Source organism: Cyprinus carpio, chromosome A16, assembly GCF_018340385.1.
Source record: "Cyprinus carpio isolate SPL01 chromosome A16, ASM1834038v1, whole genome shotgun sequence".
Classification (NCBI taxonomy): domain Eukaryota; kingdom Metazoa; phylum Chordata; class Actinopteri; order Cypriniformes; family Cyprinidae; genus Cyprinus; species Cyprinus carpio.
Window position 1 is genome coordinate 12,244,229 of NC_056587.1, and position 9,559 is coordinate 12,253,787.

At 37.2% G+C, this 9,559-nt stretch overlaps 1 protein-coding gene across 1 annotated transcript; it reads left to right on the forward strand.

Annotated features, from left to right (window-relative positions):
* Positions 1-693: 693 nt before the first annotated feature.
* LOC109104780 (transmembrane protein 79-like) lies at positions 694-7,032 on the forward strand. Its single transcript, XM_042772682.1, has 5 exons — positions 694-850; positions 1,814-2,386; positions 4,570-4,764; positions 4,923-5,145; positions 6,056-7,032. The coding sequence occupies exons 1-5, from the start codon at positions 847-849 to the stop codon at positions 6,249-6,251; spliced, it is 1,191 nt and encodes a 396-aa protein (XP_042628616.1). The 5' UTR covers positions 694-846; the 3' UTR covers positions 6,252-7,032.
* Positions 7,033-9,559: the final 2,527 nt, after the last annotated feature.

Genomic DNA, 9,559 nt, shown 5'->3' on the forward strand with positions numbered 1-9,559 from the left:
GAAATCAATACAGCTTTACAAGAACACTTAATAAAATTATCTTCTGAAAACACTGGTTTAAACCAGCTTAAGGTGGTTAGCTAGCCTCCCAGCCTGACCCCCAGCCTGGGTTTGGGTGGACTTTTCAGCTAATCCACATTAAACCTGCTAAGACCAGCAAACCACCTTAAGATGAGCACATGAGAATTTGAAATGATTGAATTGTTCCTGGCTCTGGTGCAACACTCAGGGTGGGACTACAGTATGTGCCCATAGCTATGTGTCTGTTATAGTCTGCAACCAGGAAACCTGTAACTTCCTGCACAACTGGAGTGAGGCTGCTCATTCAGTGCATTGAAGCAGGGTAGCCCTGGCACAGCACTCTGGGTGGGGCAACTAGCTATGGACCAAGAGTGCACTCTGTGCATTGCACACCTTGGGCACCTGAAAAATTAGGGCGAAGTTGCCAGTTCACCCCAGAGAAACACTTGGAGTTAGGGTTAGCACTATTCATTTCATTTTATTCACGACAACCATTATAAATTTAGTTTGATTGTGCAGGGGCATTATTTTTCAAAACAGATGTTATGGAGGGTGAGCACCCACCCGCAGAAACATAAATCGGCGCCTATATATGTACAAATTTATCAAGAGGCCACTTCACACTTTAATGAGTTCATGAGTGTGTAAAGCGATACATAGTGCTACAGCCTCGCCAATGACAGACAGTGACACACCTCCCCTTTAAGAGACTGTCCCTTTAACTTCACCTGAACACACCTGAACTTCCACTACGGAAGTTTCACTACAGTAGAGGAAAAACAATCCAGGAAAAAGAAAGAGGGAAAAAACATCCTGTGCTGAAATATGGGTGAGTTAATACATTGGAAAGTTTTATCCATTTACTTGAAGTGTTTCATGTTGCTCAACCTGTGTAGCGCAGAGAGTTTTAGCTTTTTGACATAGCCTATTAAATTACTTTCGGTCTGGTTAAGGAATCTCCTTCTCATTGTTCTCAACACAATAAAGATCAAATGTGTCTTGTAGACAGTTACAGCTTGAGAATAAGTGCTGTCGTTCTTCTGAGCTCGCTCAGAAGATTATCTGTGATTATCTGTCCAAGTTGTTTTGCGGCCTCGTTCGCTTTCAGTCACTCGTCTGCGAGTATTGCGACACCAAGTTAAATGTGGTAGTTTCGTGCTAAATAAATATTCACAGGGTTGATAGTTTGGGGAAATCAACTTCCTTTTACACTTTTGACAGATAGTATGTATAGTTTGTTCTTTTTATAGCTATTGTTTAACAAATTGTTTTTCATTACAACTATCATTTAGTTGTTTTATAGAAGTCATGGTTACTTTAGTTTGACTATGTTATTGATTTAAATTAGCTTAAACTAGTATTTAACTACTTATATGCAGGTTGACCCACTACCATGATCTTAAAACCACCATAAGCTTGTGTGACCAGTTACTAGTTCTGCAAGCAGCAACTAGAAACCAGCTACCATTGTAAACTGGATTTTCTTTCAGGTTTAATTATTAACTTGTCAAATGTTACTAGATTGTTTTTATTTGTTTATTTAATATCAGGGAATATGATAATGTATGATTGTATGGTAAACTTGTGGTTCAGACAGTAGGCTGAAGTTAGAGTCTCAATTAGGATAAATTCTTGGTCTGCTATATCTGCTTATAATTTATTCTCCTTCTAATTTATTACATATTGATTCCATTAGTAGATGTCCATTCACAAAATGTAAACCTCTTACAAAATTACTGTTGCCAGCTTCTCCAATTCTTTCATTGCCAGAATTTCTGTTTTCATTTTCCAGGGACAGTGGGCCCTCCTGGACCAGCAGCGGTGCTCCAAATTCCTGAATGGGTAGCAGATGTGGACAAGGTAACAAAGGATGTGAACAGCACTGAACAGGAGGAAGAGGAAATGATCAAATCTGCAAGTATGGAACCCAGTACCCTACAGTGGCCTGAGAATAAACCCGAACCACAGATTATGCCAGTCAAGGATGGAGAGAGCACAAGTGTGAAATCAGATTGCATCTCACTCCAAGGTGGAGTGAGCCAGACAGAGAGTCAGAGGGAGGAATTTTTGCTGAAGGGGATGGATGCTGGAAAAGGGAGTGTTTCTGACTCTGAGCTGAGAAACGGAGTGAAAAGCACCTGTTCGGAGATAGAGGTGGAGGAGGTGAACATAATGCCAGAGAACGCAGCCCGAGTCTTCAGCCCCAACATCTCCATCCTGCACTCCACTAGCAAGCAGGAGGCTGCAGACCACTGGAGAGATGATGAAGAAGAGACAAGTCCCTTCATGGGGACAAATGGGACACATGGAACACCGCTAGAAGACTATTACCACGACTGTTCCGTCACATCCAAATCACGCTGCTGTAAGTTCAGATTAAATCATTACGTGTTTCGTAACTTTTAATACACAATAGTACAGTATTATCAACTGATATTAGAGATTAGAGAATTTATTGGTATAGGCTGATATACATTCCTATAGCTCAAACAGCAGAGCATGGCTCTACCAACACCAAGATCATGGGATCAATTACCAGGGAATGCATAAACTGATAAAAAGCTTCGATAAAAGCGTCTGTAAAAGTAAAAATGATATTGGTTATTTAACTGTGCATACTCATTTCCCCTATTTTTGCATTTAGATTTCCAATGTCGTTATCTTCCGCTTACTTAGTTCAATTTATTTATAAACCACATTTAAAACAACTTTAGCTGACCAAAGTGCTGTACATAAAGCATAAATCTAATTACAGCATTTAAAAAATGCACAGACCTAATCGCTACATTAGTACTGCATAGGCTTAAACACAACAGTAAAGTCCATATAAGCTTAAAACAACCTAATCACCTATCATTAAAAGCAAAAGATGTGTTTTTAACAGACATTTAAATTCAGACACTGTAGAAGCAGTTCTGATAGATAGAGGCAGAGTATTTCATAATTTGGGACCAGCAACAGAGAAATCTCCATCTCCCCTACATTTCAGTCTGGTTCTGGGAACCCACAACATATGTGTAGTCTGAGATCTGAGTGATCTGATAGGATTGTGAACAGTAAGCAACTCTAAAAGATATTGAGGAGCAAGACGATTTACAACTTTGTACACAAAAAGCAAATTTTTAAACTCAATTTGGTACTGCAACGGTAACCAGTGCAGCAAGAGTAATACAGGTGTAATATGAACCCGTTTGTGACTGTCCGTGAGCAAACCGGTGGCCGCATTTTGAACCAACTGAAGTCGATGTATAGATGAGACCGGCAAGCCATAGTAAAGCGAGTTACAATAATCGAGTCATGAAGAGATGAAAGTATGTATAACAGTCTCAAAACTCTTCCTGCTCAGGAAGGGTTTAACCTTCGCTAATCTACAAAGATGGTAAAAGCCGGAGCTCACATTGGCATTAATTTGTTTATCTAGCTTTAGTTCGCAGTCAGGTATAAAACCCTGATTTTTAGAGAACCCAAATCAATTGTGCTCAGGTCAGTTTTGCCATTTGATCCAAACAAAACAACTTCTGTTTTGTCATGATTTAGATGTAGAAAGTTATTTTTAAGCCACATTTTCAGTTCAAGGAGACAGGCAGTTAACTGATTTACAGTAGAATTATCATTGTATAAGTATCATCAGCACAGCAGTGATACGATGCACCAGATCTCCTAAATATAGATCCCATGGGTAAGATATACAGTGAAAACAATATCAGTGCAGAGATTGCGTTCACATTGGCAACATTGCTGTCTAATCACCCCAATACCATTATTCATCCATGGCTGTGATTTGTGCTTTAAATTAATAAGCTTGCAATACGGTTTAAAATATTAGAACACCTGTTATTAAAAAAATGCACCTGATCCTTAACATTCATGTTAGAGATGACAGGATCTGAAGTAAGAGGTTATATAAATCAGAGATTTGGTCCTCCAAGTTCAAGAGGGATTTTGTACCTGCCACAGGCAAAAACTATGGTGAGAAGAGGAATTAGTTTAAGCAGATCCTGATTTAGGTATGATCTAGGTTGGAGGAAGTAAAGGAGAAAGAGTTAATTAATGTTTTTTTAATCTTTAAAAAACATTACTTAATGCTGTTGAATGTAATATTTCGCAAATCTCAAAATGAATATTCATTTACGTACTGTACATTATAATATTGTGATAGGTAAATTTACTTTTATAATTCAGCTTTTTTTAAATAGTTGATTTTTCTTTTAGTTTTGTTTTTAATAATGCATTTACATACAATAGTATAGAATTTTAATATCTGTGCATCACTAACATTTAATAATTGTATGTAAAATAATTGTTATTTTAAATCAGTTATTATTGTTATTTATATAAGACCTTTTGCAAACTTGTGTGCAATCTATTTTTCCTTCAGGTTTGCAAATTGTATGTGTTTAAAAATGAACAAATCCACAAATTTCCACAAAAATATAAAGCAGTACAATTGTTTTCTCCAATGGTAATAATAAATGTTTCTTAATGCAAATAAATGCAAACTTTTTTTTACAAAAGCATGAAAAGTGTGTCTCATTTTCTATTTTTCAGGTAGTTCTGGTGGATCTTATCGTGATGCTCTTAAACTGGGTGCATCTATGTTCACTTCTGCCCTGATCTTCCCCTTGTTGGTATGGGGTGGCTATGTCTTCCTGCCTTTTGATGCCCCTCTGCTTGACAGCGCCCCCCTACGCCTGGTCTACACACTGCGCTGCTCTGTTTTTGCAGTCATACCTATTGTCCTTGGTAAGCAGTACCCAGATGAATATGGGTCTGTTTTGTCTCTATTGAGATGACTCAACATTGTTCAATACAGTATGTCTTTGTGTTCATTCAGTGCTTAATCATTAAATCAAAAGGAGCTGTTTGGAAATGTTTGTTCTGTTCTTTCTTTCCACTCTTAGGTATGTTGGTACTAGGTGTGTCTCGTCTGAGGTATCGCTCCTTGAAGCCGCGGTTCGAGGGGGAGAGTGAAGTTAAGCATGTGGCAGTTCACCAGCGCTACGTGGAGGACTCTGTCTCCCTCTTTCTCCTTTACTTCCTCCAACTGGCTGTCATGGCTGCCTACCTAAATCAGGATCTGCTTAAACTAATTCCTCTTCTCACCATCGTTTTTGCCTTTGGCAGGTACAAAATACCTCTTGAACTTGGAGGACCAAATCACAAACTAAAAAAAAACAACAAAAATAAAACAAAATTGGCACTTATGCACCCTTATGTCACAAATCAGTTTGATAAACAAGACCAAAATATAGTTAAAATGTAAGGTCTTAAAAAAATTATTATTGTAGTTACCTCAAAAAAAAACATAAAAACAACATTTAATTTAACTTAAATTGCTAAAATAATTGAGATTAAGAAAAAAACTCTCATACCAAAATAAACAAAAACAAAAACAAAAAAAAATATATATAAATATAAAAACACACACACACACACATAAAACAAAAAAAAAAAAAAAAATATATATATATATTATACACGTATACGTGTATGTGTATATATATACATATATATATTATATATATATATATATATATATATATATATATATATATATAAATATATATATATTATACACACATCAGTATGTATATATATATATATATATATAAAAAAAACTTTGAGCTTCCAGGTTTACTGTATTTAATCTGCTCTTTGTACAGTATGCGCGTTGACCAATGATTATATCTGGATAAAAGCCTGAATTAAATGTCTGAACTTTAATTTTTGGGGTGAACTAGACAGTGCATATTGTTGCTCTCCACAATACGTATTGTAGCATTTTTGTATTGTGATATACTGTGGCACAATATATTGTTACAACCTTAGTGATTAATTCACTTATTTTTCATGTTTTGTTTTGTTTTACATTTTGTTTGTGTGTTTCTTTTTTATTTTCTGAAATAATAAACTTTGTTTATTTATAGGTTTGAATTAGATTTTGAATCCCAGATATTCAATGTGTACTAACAATGTGTAATACTTTTTTCTAAAAATGACTTGTATTTTTGATTTGTGTCTTTGTGCATCACAGACTACTGTACTGGGTCGCAGCAGCTTGTGACAGCAGTGTGAGAGGTGTTGGCTTTGGGTTCTCGTTTCTGCCAATGCTGGTTATGCTGGTGGCCAACCTCTACTTCATCTTCCTCTCTGAATCCGCAGGCTCCATCTTTGCCCCAGACATCCCAGAACCACCTGTTCCTCCAATAAAACAGCGGTTCTGGGGCTAAACATGCCACCTCTGCCACCTCTGCTACTGCCAAATGTAGACCAGACCTCTTTAGGCTTAGAGCCAGCTTAAATTGGACTGTAAGACATTTGTTTCTGAGAATTTGTTTCTTTTTCCTCTCCTGTTCTTTGCTTTCCTGAGTACTTTTATATCATGACCAGGTGGGTTAAAATTGCCAGAACTCCAGTCAAAGGAAAGAGAGGAGGGGTAGAACAAAAGAGGGATTTTTTCCCCCCTGAACTAACTTATAAACAGTTGTGTACTGAAACTTTAGAGACTAAACTACATATTAAAATGAACTACCCTTTATTGCAGCTAAACACAAGTAAAAGAGCTCCAAATATAGGCTACTGGTTTCAACTCATCTATTTTAAGAAGAGAAGGTCAACAAGAACAAAACTAATTTCACATTATTTATTCCAATGAAGGATCTTTTTTTTTTTTTTTTTTTTTTGGTCAGGTATTGATTGCTTATTCAAGTCTATATTGTGTGGTGTGTGAAGTTAGTGGCCTGCCCAAACTTGTCATTTTCCACAACCACTCCTTCATCTCTTTGGTAATTTAAGTACAGTATGACGTTTACTGTGTGCAAAGTGTAGACATATATTTTAACAGATATATTTAAATATATGACTTCAGTAATCAATCAAGATCTTGTAAATGAAATGCTAATCAAAGCTGCAAAGAGATATAAGAAAACTGTAGCCAAGTGCAATTGAATGTATTAAGCTGTAATTAATTCCTGTTTGTTATATTTTCATAAACATTTTTAACAAATCCAATATTTCTGTCAATGACTGGTTTTATGCATGGACTGAGTGTAAAAACGCAGCTCATCGCATACAATGGTGGTCGTTTCGAGCCTGTTCAACAAGGTCAATTTTTGTCGGAGGGCAAAAAATATTTCCTACGACCTGCTGTCATTTGATAGCTTGAATACATGGGAAGTTGACGGCAAACCTCCAGCAGTGTTAATAATAGTAATTTTGTATTATATACTGTTGAGTCTGACCCGGAGGCAGAATGACATCTCAAGGCCGTAGGAAACACAGCGCTTGTCTGTTTCGGGTGAGGGAGAACTGCCCGTTTCGAAAGCTGAGGAGAAACGTGCGCAAGGGTAAGAAGAACGATGATTAAGTTATTACCAAATTAATTAATTCATGCAAGCAATTAAACCCCGCAAAATTTAAAAACAATAACCGAGAAATTGTACATTACATATGCTCTGTGTGTCCGTGAAGAGATGAAGTTAAGGCCGTATATGAGACATCGTTCGTGATCAAAGTCTGCGTTCGCCCTCATCAAGTGTTGAAATTTACCTAAACGATTGTCTTGACCCTTGAGTGTGTTAAGTTGTGTTTGACTGAATTGCTTTGGAGTAATTTTATGTTTTTGTTTGTTTTTTTTGTGCCAGCTGCCTGTCGGAAGTTGCAAATTAAGTTATGTAATACCAGTTGTTTTATCAACCACATTGCACAGACTCGAGGAGCGCGTTCGTGCCCACCGGAGGCCAATGGAGAACATTAGAAAGCCCGCCTCAGACAGGAGCCTCTAGGTCAGACTGCGGGATAAACAGAGCCGTCAGCGATGAGACCTTCTCGAGACCCCCTCAGTCTGATTCCCACCTGCAACAAGAGTTCTCAGGTCAGCGTCAATCTAACATGTATATTGAAATATAAAACTTTGAAGAATTTTATAACATATCTATCGAGTACATCTACAACACATCTATGTTTATAATTATATTTATAAATTAAATATTAAATTAAAATATTCAAACATTGTGAGTTATTGCTATGCAGTGCGTGCATGGTATTAACATTCTATTGCACACGTTTTAATGACACATGATTATTCCACATCATTTTTGGGTTCATTTTGGAACATTTTATTGATAAAACTTTTTTTTGACCACCCCTCACCCCCATCCCAAAATATTTTTTTGTTGCCTTAGGCCATGGCAAAGAATCGCAACAATGGTGCATAAACTCAAAAAAAAAAACACAATTCACATATAACAATACAAAATCAAAAAACCAACAAAAAAACACAAATAAATCAAAAAAAAAAAAGGAATATCAAAGTGAAAATGGAAAACACATTGATATGTTGCGTTTGATACAGACATAGGTTTGTGTTGTAGTACAGGGCTGGGAAACTTCGGTCCTGGAGGGCCACCGTCCTGCAGTTTAGCTCCAGCAACAATTTAACACACCTACCTGTAGCTTTCTAGTAATCTTACAAGACATTCATTAGCTGGTTCTGATGTGTTTGATTAGGGTTGGAGCTAACTCTGCAGGACAGTGGCCCTCCAGGACCTAAGTTTCTCAGCCGTGATGTAGTGTTGAGATTTTACTCCTTATGAAACCTCAAAAAGCACTTCTTCTCTGCTGTAAAAAAGAGGTGCCTTGCATCTTCCCTTTATTTCACACATTATTTGCCCGTATGTATTGTCAATGGAAATCTGTGGACCCCTGCTTCCTTACCACGTATCGCACAATGTTGCCCTGAGGCAACGAAAAGGAAAACTGATTTTCTAAACATGCAAAATAAAAAAAAATCATAAAACCTGACAAAAGTCTTGTCTACACCTTCATACACACATATTTTTTATGTACAGTTCATTTTTATTTTAAATAAGATTACTAAAGCAAATAATTTTGCTGCCTTCTCATACCATGTGCTTTTGTGACCATGTGTCAGAAAAGAAAGTCCTGTCTTCAAATGGAGCTTGATCGTGACTCCCACACCTTATTGACTTGAACATGGGACATAAGAAAAACTTTCCATTGCCTGAGGGCAACACTATGCTGTAGAGGGTTAAGTTATTAAACCCATTGTTTCCCCTGCCATCTGAACAGCCATGGACACAGATATGGATCCACCAACTGGTTCAGGTTACACAATATCAGACGTTCCAGGACATTCCAACTTAACCCTCATTAACCAGCAGTGTCGCCTATCCTCCAGTGATACAATCATGGGTAAGAGAAGCGGAACTTGGTTGTCAAATGATTTTTTGCCTGATAAAAAGATTTGTTATCACTTTTGATGGGTTGTCCTATTTTTATGTCAGATCTGGACAGTGGAGTGGACCCAGAGACAGGAGAACGAGCCCAGGGGTGACATCCTCGTCTCTCTCGCTCTCGTGAACACAAATCTGTGGCATATTGAATGCTGGAAATTGGAACCCATGACTGATAATCTGGGTAAATTTGAATGTATTTTTTCTGTAGGCAAGGACTGGTGACAGATACAGTACTTGTGATGATGACAGATTAGGTCCGAGTGCCATTCAGCACAGCCAAA

Bases quoted from the DNA above. Each gene is read 5' to 3' on its own strand.
- LOC109104780 (XM_042772682.1), top strand. The intron at 4,765-4,922 runs GTAAGCAGTACC...TTCCACTCTTAG, and splicing joins AGTCATACCTATTGTCCTTG to GTATGTTGGTACTAGGTGTG. The intron at 5,146-6,055 runs GTACAAAATACC...TGTGCATCACAG, and splicing joins ATCGTTTTTGCCTTTGGCAG to ACTACTGTACTGGGTCGCAG.